General features: G+C 31.0%; 1 protein-coding gene across 1 annotated transcript; it reads right to left on the bottom strand.

Moving 5' to 3' along the window:
- Positions 1–9,891: 9,891 nt before the first annotated feature.
- Positions 9,892–13,116, bottom strand: LOC108481384 (transcription factor MYB97). The gene is made up of 3 exons (XM_017784526.2): positions 12,097–13,116; positions 10,403–11,555; positions 9,892–10,127 (listed from the first exon to the last, which is right to left on the bottom strand). The coding sequence occupies exons 1-3, from the start codon at positions 12,433–12,435 to the stop codon at positions 10,006–10,008; spliced, it is 1,614 nt and encodes a 537-aa protein (XP_017640015.1). The 5' UTR covers positions 12,436–13,116; the 3' UTR covers positions 9,892–10,005.
- Between the last annotated feature and the right edge of the window lie 1,531 nt (positions 13,117–14,647).

Here is a 14,647-nt window from a genome sequence, read left to right as displayed (position 1 = left end):
ATTAAAAAAAGCCTTAACAAGTTTAATGTCCTTATTTTAAATGTTTTATTTTATTTTTAAATTACTTAATTAAATTAAATCATATTTAAAGTTTTATTTTAAATATATTATTTTATTTTATTTTATTTTAATTATGAAAAATATTTTGTCTACTTTTATTTTATTTTTAAATTACCTAATCAAATTAAATTGTATTTAAAGTTTTATTTTAAATATTTTATTTTATTTTATTTTAATCACGAAAAATATTTTGTCTACTTTTATTTTATTTTTAAATTACCTAATTAAATTAAATTGTATTTAAAGTTTTATTTTAAATATTTTATTTTATTTTATTTTAATCATGAAAAATATTTTGTCTACTTTTATTTTATTTTTAAATTACCTAATTAAATTAAATAGTATTTAAAGTTTTATTTTAAATGTTTTATTTTATTTTATTTTAATCACGAAAAATATTTTGTCTACTTTTATTTTATTTTAAATTACCTAATTAAATTAAATTATATTTTTAAATATTGTTCAAAAATTAGCCCATTCATTCTTGAGTTGATTTAGCATTCATGTGACTCAATAAAATTAACCATAATTTAACACACATGATGGACTTAATTCAAAATAAATAATTAACCCTAAACTTGTAAATTTAATCTAATAACCAATTCTTCACTTCCTTGTGTTTTCCCATCAACGAATCACAATCATATCAACATAAATATATATCGTATCTTACATAATTTACATAATTCAGATAACTTACATAATTTACATAACTTACATAATACATAACTTACATAATATCATAACTTACATAACTTAATTATACTTATAAATAAACAACTTACCCGTGTAAATTATTGTCAACTTTAGATTTCAAGAACTACGAAATGGATAGGAGTTGGATGAATTTGTCAAGGGTAAGCAACGCCTATCGAAATGGAGCACAAAGTTTTTCTAAATTTTGCATTTCAAAATGCAAGTCAAGAGAATATGATTTTTTACCCGTGTAAGACATGTGACAACATCAATTAACATTTTCGTGAAGTTGTCTACGAACATCTAATTGTTGATGGCTTTATTCGCGGGTATAAAAAATAGATTTTCCATGGAGAGTGTACATCTAATGGAACTTCTTCAACAATTAATCCGACTTATCCTGATACTGATAATCACCAGTATGTTAGACAAGATGACATGGAAGGTATGTTGCGGGATGCATTTAATATGCACAGTCATGGTGAGCAATTGTTTCCACCTGACTTTATTGCATCCGATGATTGTAATATTGGTGGAAATGTTTTTTGCGAAACGGGAACAAGTGCACCTGATAAGGAGCCAAATGAAGAAGCGGCAAAGTTCTATAATTTACTTAATGAAATGAACAAAGAACTTTACGAGGGATCAAAATATTCGAAATTATCCTTCTGCATTCGTCTATTTCACTTAAAATATTTGGGAGGGTAGACCGGAAACTCTTTTACAATGCTGCTAGAGTTTCTGAGAGAGATGTTTCCGTTTGCAAAAATCCCCCAGTTTTGTCAAGATATGAAGAGACTAATAAAAGATTTGGGCTTTGGGTACGATAAAATTCATAGTTGCCCAAATGACTGCATGTTGTACTGGGGTGATCAGAAGAACCAACAGCCTTGTCATGTTTGCGGTAAGTCTCGTTGGATGAATAGGAATACAGAAGATGTGAATGCGAATGAAGGTCTGGCACAGTTAAGAAAGAAGCCAGTCAAGGTTTTGCGATATTTTCCCTTAATACCAAGACTTCAAAGGCATTTCATGTCTTCAAAGACGGCCGATTCTATGAGGTGGCATAATGATCAACGAACCGATGATGAATTATTAAGGCATCCTGCTGATTCTTTAGCTTGAAAATCGTTTGACAGTAAATTTCCAAGCTTTGCAAGCGATCCCCGGAATGTGAGGCTTGGGCTAGCAGCTGACAGCTTTAATCCTTTTAAAATCATGAGTACTTTGTACAGTACTTGGCCTGTAGTATTTGTTCTTTATAATTTGCCTCCATGGATTTGCATGAAGCAATCTTCATTCATTTTATCAATGATTATCCTTGGAGAGAAAGGTCCCGGAAATGATATTGACATCTATTTGCAGCCACTTATTGAAGAGTTAAAATAGTTATGGTCGGGTGTTGAGACATATGATGTATTGAGAAAGGAGAGCTTTAATTTACGTGTAATTTTGTTATGGACAATTAATGATTTCCAGGCTTATGCTAATTTATCATGTTGGAGTACTAAAGGACGTTATGTCTGTCCTTATTGTGCTGCGCAAACTTGTTTGAAGTGGTTGTATAATGGGAAGAAGTTCTCTTACATGGGCCATCGTCGGTGGTTAGATGGAAATCATAAATTTAGAGCAGACCGTTAGATCTGAAATCTTGTTTATGTTAAAAGATATCAACTTTAGTTATGGGAAGATGAATCAATCACTTAACATGCAAACAAAGAGAAGATCGAGGGATGAATCTAATGATAAATCTGACGAAGAGGATGATTTTAATGAGGCGGACTTGTGGAAAAAAAAGAGTATTTCTTTTAGTTGCCTTATTGGGAGCACAACATATTACGCCATAATCTTAATGTCATGCATATTGAGAAGAATGTCTGCGAGAACATAATTGGGACAATTTTGAATGTCGATGGAAAATCAAAAGACAATCTTCAGAGTCGACTTAATTTAGTTGACATGAGAATTCGGTGTGATCTTCATCCTCAAGTACTTCTGAATGGGAAATATCGGTTGCCGCCTTCTATTTTTTCAATGTCAAAGAAAGAGAAAGAGGTGTTCTGCATGGTGTTGAAGGATATAAAGGTCTCAGATGTGTATGCTTCAAATAAATCTTGATGTGTGAGTCTTAAAGATCGAATATTAAATTCATTAAAATCACATGATTACCACATCTTGATGCAAGATTTACTCCCAGTTGCTTTACGGTGCTGTATGTCAAAAAATGTGACGTCCTGTATAATTGAACTATCCAATATAATGAAAGCTATTTGTGGCAAAGTTTTGGATGTTGAAGAACTTAAGAAAGTACAGGATCGAGCCACTTTGACTTTATGCAATTTGGAGAAGATCTTTCCACCTTCCTTCTTCACTATTATGGTGCACTTGGTAATCCATCTCCCTCACGAAGCAATACTTGGTGGACCTTGTTTTTTATCGATTGATGTATCCTATAGAAAGGTGTTAATTTATTTGTCAAGTATTCATTCATTCGCCTCTATACATTTAGTTACAGCTTTTGATAAATATTGTATATCGTGTTTAGGTTCCTAAGCAAATTGAAGTCTTATTGTCGCAATAAGCGTTATCCAGAAGGATCAATTCTTTGAAGGCTACTTAGCGAGAGGAGTACATGATCTTCATTCTAGATATTTAGAAGATGTTGAAACACGATTGAATAGACCAAGTAGAAATCTTTGGGCTCAATGATCATAACTTGGCCGAAACTTATTTATTCCAAAATTATAGAGAACCAATCGGCAAAGTTGAAATTGCGAATTAGATGATATATCGTGGATACAAGCACATCGATATGTACTTTTCACCACGATTCAGTTGAACCGATTACATAAGTAAGTTCTAAAATTTCCTCACATATTCGCTGCGTTTGATTTGTTTATCTTCTAACCAATTAAACTTGTTTTTAACATAGTGAGTACAAACAAATTTTGAGATCTTGTGCACGCCTCAAGATTACAACAGCGAGGGATTAATAAGTTATTCACAGAATATTTTCATGAATGGTTAAGCCAAACGGTATGTAACTGAAGTTAATAAGTTACATATAATCGCAAAATTTAGTTAATCAAATAAGAATGTTTTTACATAATACACTTATAATTACTCAATTTACTTTCGATTCAATAGGTTTGGAGTGGGAAGGACGTCAATGACGAAATTAAATGGCTTTCCCAAGGTCCAAATAGAGTAATAAAAAGATATAGTGTCTTCATAATCAATGGATACAGATTTCATACAAAATATCGCGAGAGAATGAAGAGAACTCAAAATTGTGGAATTGTTGTTAATTCTTCAATTACAAGTTATGCTAGTGCTAGGGACAGTAATCCGGTTGAGGGTAATGTGAAGTATTACGGACTTCTTACCGACATTATTGAGTTAGATTACTATGGCAGATGGAAAGTTGTCTTATTTCGGTGTGATTGGGCTAATGTTAATACTGCCCGCGGAATTAAAAAAGATCAATTTGGTTTTACAATGGTTAATTTCTCTCGCTTGATTCACACTGGACAACAATTGATGGACGAGCCATATGTATTTTCTTCTCAAGTGAAACAAGTTTTTTATTCGAAAGATCCAACTGATGAGGGTTGGTATGTTGTACTCCGGAACACCCCTAGAGACTTGTTTGACATGGGTAATAGAAATAGAGATGACATCGTCGAAAGATCAGAAACATTACCTTTTCCAGAACAAAACTTAGATGAAAATATCCCTAGTACTAGTACACAACATCAATGGGTTCGACATGATGTGGATGAAGATATTCTGAATAATGATGTAGTAAGATTTTACGATTTTTAATTATATGTAATATTATAATTTTAATCTTGGTCATGTTATATAATTTAACTATTTTATATGTACTATTATTGTTGTAATTTGTTACTAAAACTTCAACTATTTTATGTGTATTGCAGGAAAAATGCGTAGAAGAAGATTACAAGATTTAAGTATTGTCCAGAATACTCCAAATTCGGAAGAAGCAAATAGTGAACAGCAGATAGTTGTTGGATCTTCAAATGTGCCGGAGACACTTGACGAGCCTGTAGAATTTTAAAGTAATGTTAAGTTCATTTTACATGTGTTGACTTTTATTATTGATTTATTTGTCAATTTTAATATAATAATATACCATTTTTCAGCTGAAAGTGGTGGGACGCGCAGAGGTCGAGGACGTAAGCTGCTTAAAAATTTATACGACTTAAATCCTGTCTAGCGTGTCAAAGTAAGTAGAAACAATCATGGTCAGCCTGTTGGATCTGAAGCTCGACTTTTAGCAGGCTATTTGGACATTATATCACGAAATGCTAATATGTTACCCATCAACTACGAATCATGGCATCACATTCCTGATAGCAACAAAAATCAATCTCTCGATAATATAAAGGTAACAAAACGTGAATGTAATTTATAATACTTTGTTTTAAGTTTCATTTATATTTACATTCTAAACTTGTGTTTTTTTAGGAGAGATTTGCTTTAAAGGTCTCCGATGACTATATCAAGAAGGCATTGGGTAAAAAATGGAAAGACTATAAAAGCACTTTGAAAAAACTATATTTTAAGAAAGACATAAGCCTCGAGGAAAAATTGAGAAATGTTCCGCTGGGAATGTTGAGGTACCAATAGGATGATGCGGTTAGATTCTGGAATTTAAAGAAATGAGAGGTATTACGTATTCCCAAACTCTTATATATAATGTTTGCTATATACGTAATAATAATTTCATTATGTAGGACCGTGAGCGAGTTGGAACAAGTAGCAGACAAAAATAAAATTCATGCACACGGCAGGGTCGAGCAGTTTTGCTTCTGTAGCTGAAGCCGAGGTATTATGAATTTATTAATTCTTTCAAATATTAATGACTTTCTACTATTAAATAATATTTTTACTTCTATATTGTAGGAAGTCTCGTCTGGTCAAAAAGTTGGACGCCTTCAGCTTTTTGAGATTACGTATAGGAAGAAAGATGGATCTCCTATGATATCTAAAGCTGGAGAAATTATGGTATATTTACTTAATAAAATTTGATTTATTATAAATATTTATAATGTTTAATTATAATGGTTTAATTTGTCATTAGTAGTTTTAAATAATGTTAAGTTATGTTGCATTCTTTTTTATTATATATTTTGTTTCTAACTCTTTAATTGTTTTTTAGGAGAAACTAAAGGAGAAGAAGGCGGAGTATGAAGCGATTGCTTGATGATAGTTCTATTAATCTTGAGAACATTGATAATGAAATTATCACTTTGAAGTTTTGGGTCTGAAAGGTACGATCGGATTCGATTTCAAGGATCTGTGTTATCCCGACCTAATATTTTGGATCCGGCTCCCAGCAATACATGCCTTCCGAGAGTCAAGCTCATGCTGAAGTTCAGAGGTTAAGAGACCAGATAGCTCAGATACAAGTGAACATGGTTGAGCAAATTGTCGAGGTTCAAAAATATATGAAGAACTCCAGCAACAACTTAGAGCGGAGGCGGAGAGGGCGGCGTGGCAGCAGCAGCAGCGAGGGAGGCGAGCGAGTAGAAAGTACGATGAGCTCCACTCTGACTTGACATATGATGATGCAGATGTTTCAAAGATGCAAAAAAGCCGCCATCTTAGACATTAGTTTTCTCGTTGTAAGAATATTTTTAACATTGTCATATTTAACATTATTGTAAGAATATTTTGAGTTATACTTTATTTATTAATTACATTATACATCTTTAGTTAAATTTGAAGTATCATTTAGAATTAATATTTTTGATTGCATTTTTTATGCTAAATTTGCTAATTTTGGTTGCATTTTATGCTATATTTATTGTTTTGGTTGGATTTAATGCAGGAAGGGCTTTTAGCCAGCGCTTTTACAACAAATGCCGCTAAAACCATGACTTTTAGTGGTGCTTTTCTTACAAACGCCCCTAAAAGCCATGACTTTTAGAGGCGCTTTTCCTATAAACGCTGCAAAAAGCCATGACTTTTAGCGGCGCTTTTCCCACAAACACCGCTAAAAGCCATGACTTTTAGCGGCATTTTTTTAGATAAACGCTGCAAAATTTTGCAGCACTTCCTATAGTGGCGTTTTTGCGGCGCTTGTGAAAACGCCGCAAATAGTTTTAGCGCCGCTAAAAGTCTATTTTCTTGTAGTGATTTGTCGTAATGTTCTATTGATGCTGAGGCTGAAGCTTTTGTCGTGTTGATGAATTTTATCCTTCACCACTGACGAAAAGTGGTTGTGACTCTTTTTTTTTTACCCGAATCATATGATCCCATTCATAGAATGAATTAATGAATTTTCCCACTAAAAAAATTTAAAATATATATATATAAACAACTTATAAATAAATATTAACAACTCTTAAATTATTATTTAATTAAAATTATTAATATTTATTTATAAATTTTCTGTTTAATTTATAATTAACAATTATTCCCTTACCATCAGAGTCGTCATTCTTAACTTGAATGACTCATTGAATCATCCATAATAGATGGTATCTAACAAATTGAGATTTTGATTTTCACCATTTACAGTTTCTTCCCCTCCCCCATAGTCCCTATAGTTTCATAGCAGACAGAACCCTAAATCTTTTAGCTTTGTATGCATTTGTTGATGCAAATTGGGGACAAGCCAAAAATACTATTAAGATGTTAAAGATTGAAATTTACAAATTATCTTGCAGTTCGATTTTTAAAGTTCTTTATTCAATCCCAATTTGGATTAAGGTCAATGACTAGTATTACTATTAAAAAATAACAAATTATTAAAATTTTGTTTTAATAATAATATTTATATATTTCATAATTAATTTAAATCAAAATATACTTCCTCATGATGAAAGCTAATAGATAGAATTTTTTTCACAAAAGGTATGAAAAATGATAAGTAAATACGGACCTACTTATCACTTAATAGAGAATAAATTCATTTGTTATTTTTTGGGGATAAATACCAAAACTATACATGAACTTTAGTCTAATGTGTAAAGTCATACATGAACTTGTGATGAAAAAAGTTTTAAAAATAATTTTCAATTCTTTTATTTTCTTTTACATTATTTCTCCCTCTTTAATTTTTTTCTATTTTTTTGGCTAAATGTTAGCGATTGATTTTTTTTCGAAGTTCACTGCCTACTTCCTCAACCTGAAGGGATCAAAAAGTTCTTGTATCAATTAAAATCAGTGTTTTTAGAACTGGATCAACTGGTTGGAACGAGGATTAATCCAGAGATAGGGATTGAACTGGTTGACTCACAAACCAAATACAAATAAACTGAATTGAGCTGAAAAAAATGATTGAACTAGTTAAAACAAGTTTTTCTATTTTTAAATTTTTTATTTTTTATTTTTATTATTTATTAATAAATTTTAAATATATATAAAGAAAATAAGGCTGTCTTCTTTTCTTTTCTTTTTTTTTTTTGCTACATGGCAATTTAGGAAAAAATAGTTTAGGTATATTTGTGACAAAAAAATGTTTAGGTACCGAAATGAAAAAATGACATAGGTTAGGTGCCAATTTACTGAGTTTAACCTTTTATAACTAATCTTAATTGTCGACTAATGGAGGTACCAACTTGGGGAAAAAATAATTTAAGTATCATTTTGATAAAAAAATAATTTAGATACCAAAATAGAAAAAACATATAGTTTAGATACTAATTTTTGAATTAAGCTTAAATATTATAATATTTAACTCTTTTTTCTAAAATGAGTAATGTTAACGTAACAATTATATAAATATACTTATTTATTGCTTAAAAGGAGAAATGGAGAACGGAACAAATATTAATTAATGAAGTTTAGACGAAAAATTTACCAAATTTATAATGTCAAATTTCCTATTTTAGAATGTAATTTAAGAAGTTTAAAAATGTTGGGTGCAAATATAAAATTTTCAATATTTCTCAATAGGATTTCAAGGGTCTTGTAAAAACTTACATCAAATTAGAGTCATTGCCTCGACCAACCTCTTTTGTCTCCGTCCCTAGTGCAAATATAATAAACTTGGGATCACAATTCATAATGCAAATTCGGATATCCACTATTATTTATCTGTCTTATTTTTGGGAATTCGAATAATATTTAAATTTTAATTTTAAAATTATTATCTATCATTATAAATTTTCAGTGTAGGTGCAAATAAATTTGAATATCTAAATCATTGTTTACTGAAAAATATACGTAAATTTACTATAAATTCAATTTGACTGATCAAAGTTGTTTATATTTTTACGCAAATAAATAATTGTAACTCTAATAGTTAGTCTCAACTTATTATAATTACTGTGAAAATACAAGAGAAAATAATAAAAATAAATTAATTAAATCAACACAACACTTCTTTAAAACGATACATCTCTCATGCATATTGACGGCCTATTTATAAGTTTAATATGGCAGTCTATTTGATTATTACAGTCGAAGATAAATTCTTATTCTTCATTATAATAATAATGATAAATAACCTTAAGTTAGAAAAGAATTAATCTCATTAAAATCAACCATGATAAATGATAAATGTATTTGAATTAAGAAAATCTCTCACCAAAAAATAATTTTTTCAACACACTCTTAACTGTTCAAAACAAACACCATATCGATTTCAGCTTTAAGGAAAAGGTGGAGAACATGTACAAATCACATTTGCTTATTAATACATCACAAAATAAGACCCAAGTCAAATAAGCCAACATATATACACATGCATAAATTGTCTCACTAACTTGACTGATATACGTATATTCTTTATTGCTTATTAATATAAAATTAATACATCACTATTGCTATTAATTTATAATTATTGATATATTATCATAATTAATTAATTAAATCTCCTTTTGAGGAAACATTGGGCATCTGTATTTAGCTAATGATTTATAGCTATATATGGAGCTTGAACTTATAAATGCACTTACATTATTATAATATACTTGGAGAAAGCTTGGCTCTCCAATGAAAGGAATAAAGACAAGTATATTACTTTTAATTGACAATTAATGACATTGCAAGAATACCATATAAAATATGTGAGGTAATGAGTTCAAAAAACAAGTTCAAAACCTCAGTTACAAAGACAAAACCATGATAAAAAAATTGGTGCTCGGTCGAAAAAAAAAATTTACAGAATAAATGTCGATTACTTTGCAGATTTTATTCACCGAATATTGATATAATGTATACCTCAAGCTTATTACATGTATAGATATAGTGTTTTATGAACAATATGTGGTCTCATTTCCCACAATTGTTGTACCAATCGGGCATTGGCATCGATGAAGGAATTGCATTGAGTAGCCGAGAGTATTCTTCTTGTGTTGCATTGATCTCTTGATCTGTCACTGTTTCTTCTTTTCCTTTGAATACCCAATCAATAGAAAAGAAACAAAATCAGAATAAAAAAAGAGATGGTGACATTTTTAAGGTTCAAATTTTAGTATTTTCTCTAAATGGTTCTTAAACAATGACACCCCCACTTTGCTAATCTTGGACAATTATATGCATATTATTTACCTTATTTGAACTTAAATTAATAATCCCTATCTTGCATCCAAATAAGGCTAAGCATGATCAACATTTAATGGTGCCTACATATTGAAAAACATGCCAAATGCATATTGCATTGACTGACCTGAAGTTAAACCATCAGAGCTTGTATTGAATCCGTCCAAACAACTCTCCCGCCGCAGAATGTCGTTGTCGCCGGCCAACAGTTGAGCCTCTTCCAGCATATCATCCAACAAGCCACCCCCACCAAAATGGATACTCAAATCCTGGTGGTGGTTGTTTTGATCATTACTGATATAGTTACAATTCCCTTTAGTATCAAATGTAACTTCTGAAGTCCCATCTAAGGACACGAATTGGTTCGAAGGGAGCTCGTCGGTTTTCGGCGTGTAATCGAATCCCGGAGTCGATATAAACTGACCGTTATCGAAATTCTGATGATCAGCGAGGATCCTTGAAGATGAAGCAAGATCAAGTGTGACTGGATCCAAAGTATATGAAGGGGAGTAGTGTGGGGATGTCAATGGCGTACTAGTAGTAACATTTAGTGTAGCATGGGAATTGAAAAAAGATGTTTTCTGAAAAGGAGGATACTGTGACATAAAGCTGGAACTGGTACTGTTACAGCCGCCATTGACAGAAATACTGTTATTATGTCTTTCATTGTTGATACTTTCACTTACATCAGGTCTAAAGCGCTTATAACGCATTGGTGTCTGAAGAGGAGGGGTTGCTCTAGGGAAAAAGAAATCAGAAGGGAAAGTATTATTATTAATAGCATTATTAGCGTTGATGTTATTATTACAAGTATTTGATGTTGAAGAATCAAAGAGAGGGAGAGTTGAAAATGCAGGCTTATGGGGAGATTGAAGTGGAGACACAGGGGTTGGTGTTGAAGGGGAAGAACTTGGAAGTGGGGATGGACATGGTGTTGAAACTGCACTTGCACTATGAAGAGGTGGTGGGGTTTGTGGGTTATACAGAACGTGGGATGATGCTGAACGTGGGATATGGAGAGGGTGTGCTGGTGTTAAGATCGAGCCGTGGAGAGTAGTCGAGGACGACGGATTTGGCGGTGTTTGGAAGGAGAAGGAAGACGTTGACGTGGCTGTCGGGGACGCGAGAGGTGTCGACGGTAGTGATCGGTGCTGGTTTCGTTGGTGTTGGGAATAGAGAGGTTGGATTTCAGGAGGGTAAAGTGGGAGGCCTTGGCGTTGCCTTCTCTTCACTCTTGTGTTCCAATAGTTCTTGATTTCATTATCTGTTCTTCCCGGAAGCTACATTATAAGCAAACAAAAGCAATAATTAATAACAGACAAATGATAATCAAAAGTCTTAAGATTGTTACAAATTGATGAAGAAAGAAAAGGGTTTGATCTTTGATGATGAGACTATTATTAGAAAATTGTGGGGTTTTTTTTATAGATAATCAGTTCAAAACTGAAACAACAACAAAAACACTATAGGAAGTAAATTAAACAGCTAGACATATTCCTAAAAATATATATATAGCTAATTATATGTTGTCAATATTCTAAAAAAATATGAACAAGGAAGAAGAAGAAAAAATAGCAGAGAGTGATTAAAATTCTTGAAAGTTACCCAGATTACGAACAAAATGCAGATTCAAACTGATATAATCAAAATGATAACTTTTAAAATCAAGTAATTAATTAACAAAACCATAAATATAAACTGTTTTAGAATGTAGAATTTGAATTTACCAACAAAGACCATGCAAGATCAGAATGACAAACAGTTTGAAACTCCATGGAAGAAAATTAAAAAAAAAAAAAAGAGTTATTAAACAAATTATACCTGAGTTGCCATGCGAGCCCATTTGTTACCCATTTTAGCATGCAACTCAACAATAATTCTTTCTTCTTCAGGTGAAAAGGCACCTTTTTTCAAGTTAGGTCTTAAATGGTTAGCCCATCTTAGCCTACAACTCTTCCCACAACGTGCCAATCCTGTATTCTTTTGTACTGCATTCCAGTTCCCTTCACCATGAGTCCTCACGTAATCCGCCAACACTGCATCTTCCGCAGCCGTCCACGGCCCCTTTTTCAACATTATACCCCCTTCTCCGCCACCGTTGTTGGAACCACCACCTTCGTTTTGTGTAGTGATCTGGTTGTTTCCTCCCATCATCATCATCTTCCCACGTTATATACTAATTAATTTAATATATATATATATACACACGTGAAAAAGAGAGCTATATCTAGTTATTTTTGGACCTTTGGTGGTGTTTAATGGAGGGTTTGGGGGCGTGTTTTCAATTCTTTTCACCTTCTCATTCGTTTAAAAAAGGAAAGAGGAGAAGGGAAAAGCAAAAATGAAGAAGAAGAAGAAGCAAGAAGAAAACTATGTGATGTTTTCTTAAAGGTAGGTTGTTTTGTTATAAGAAAAATGAAGACAAAAGGGTCAAAGAAATCAAGTCTTTGCCCTCATCAAAATGAAAAGTAGAAATGAAGAAACTCGAGATCATAAGTCTGGGTTTTGTTCTTTGAAGACAAAGCTCATGTCAGAGGCAAATAGAAAGAGGGTTTGGGTGAAGAAAAAAGGGAGGGCCTAAGCTATACCCTAAAAGGAGGGTTAGACCCACAAATAGGCGGCTTTCGTTTTCATCACAAAGAAGGTTTACAGCTTTTCCCCTCTGGTTTTCCCGTTGTTTTTTTACAGTCTAGAAATGGCTTGTCATTATGGGTTTTCATGTATGTTAAGGAATATAAACTTATATAGAATATATTCTAACTTTGAGGTGGATTTTTTGCCTTGGGGAAATTTTATCTCTGGTCAAAATCAAAGGGACAGTAAAAGGTTTTGACCCTCATTAATCATGATAGAATGTTGATTTAATATCTTATTTTAGCTTATATTATTGGACTGATATTAAACAATAACCCTTTTAAGGGTCTTTTTAGTTACATTTTCTTTTTTACAAAGAAACCCTTCATTATTAAATTCAACTTGAAATTGATTTTGTGTTATTTTCAATTTATTAAATATTTTTGTGTAAGAGATTGAACCATCAAATTTCAGTTTTAATATTAATAATGTAATAACAAATTTAAATATTATTCTAATATCAATTTATTAATATTTGTGTTTACTTATTTTGGTTATTTAATAAAATATTTTTAAGTTTGTGTAATTATTTTAAGTAATCATTATTAAAGATAATTAAAATTTGTAAAATATTTTAATAATTTGAAATCATAACTAAAAGTAATTAATTATACAGCATTAAAAACTTTGCATGTGTACAATATAAGAGCGACTTGCTTTTCTTCTTTTAATCTTTGCAAATTTGATGGAAATAAATTAGTTATATTATTATTAAATTATTATTATTTAAAAATTTAAAATGTCAATTTAAGTAGTAATTTGTTAAACGTAACCAAAATTTGAGAATATTATTTAATTGTATTCTAAAAATAATAATATATAATAAATTCAAGAAAAACTAAAAAAATCCGATTTTTGAAAATGTTAGTCAATTGTATTCTAAAAATAATATATAATAAATTAAAGAAAAACTAAAAACCCAACTTCCTAAAAATTACAATAATATAATATTTAAAAACTAACTTCCTAACAATAAATTTAATTTAATTTAATTTAAAAATAAAATAAAATAATAGTACAAAACTATTTTAAATATTCTCAATCCCTTCTTCCACCGCTCATACTCATCATTATCTTCAATTTTGTTTGTCAATTTACTTAATATGTAATTACTTCTCTTTTCACATTTGTTGTTCAACTTCATAAAGAAAAAAAATACATTTATTTGCATAGAATCAATTTTTTTATGAAAAATGAAATTCTTTCCTTGACATTTTATCTTAAAATAAATAAATGTATAATTAAAAAATTACCTCAATTACATGTTTATAATACTAGGCTAATCACACCGTGAGTGAAACAACAAAAAAAATATATCTATAAAAGATTTATTCAACAATGTTGATACAAGAGATCAATAAGGAGGAAATAAAGAGGAGAATGTGGTGATTACAAGGAGGTCAGTTCACTTGTGACAAGTGAATCGTCAGAGTTGGAAGCTAAGAAAGAGGGGAAGCTAAGTAACAAAGGGAATACTTGGGGAAGAAAAGGGAAGATCCCTGGTTCCTCATGTGCTGGGGTATATCTAAGAGCGGTCCCCTTGTCATGTAGTGTTGACATGTAATGACTCAAAATTCACGGGCATCAGAAAAGTACAATATCAGGCCTCTGTCTTAGTAAATCGAGTTCTTAAATAATTATTAGGAATAATTATAAGTCTAGTAGTGTGTTTAATTAAGTTTTAATTAAGTGAAATTAGCTCAATTTAGAGTAATTAGTAAAAGGGCTAAATTGAATA

The sequence above is a fragment of the Gossypium arboreum genome, chromosome 1 (genome assembly GCF_025698485.1).
Source record: "Gossypium arboreum isolate Shixiya-1 chromosome 1, ASM2569848v2, whole genome shotgun sequence".
NCBI lineage: Eukaryota > Viridiplantae > Streptophyta > Magnoliopsida > Malvales > Malvaceae > Gossypium > Gossypium arboreum.
Note: the sequence above shows the minus strand (reverse complement) of the source record. Positions and strands in the feature narration are given on the sequence as shown.

Bases quoted from the DNA above. Each gene is read 5' to 3' on its own strand.
- LOC108481384 (XM_017784526.2), bottom strand. From the start codon at position 12,435: ATGATGATGATGGGAGGAAACAACCAGATCACTACACAAAACGAAGGT. The intron at 11,556-12,096 runs GTATAATTTGTT...CTTATAATGTAG, and splicing joins GGGCTCGCATGGCAACTCAG to CTTCCGGGAAGAACAGATAA. The intron at 10,128-10,402 runs GTCAGTCAATGC...GGGTATTCAAAG, and splicing joins CTCTGATGGTTTAACTTCAG to GAAAAGAAGAAACAGTGACA.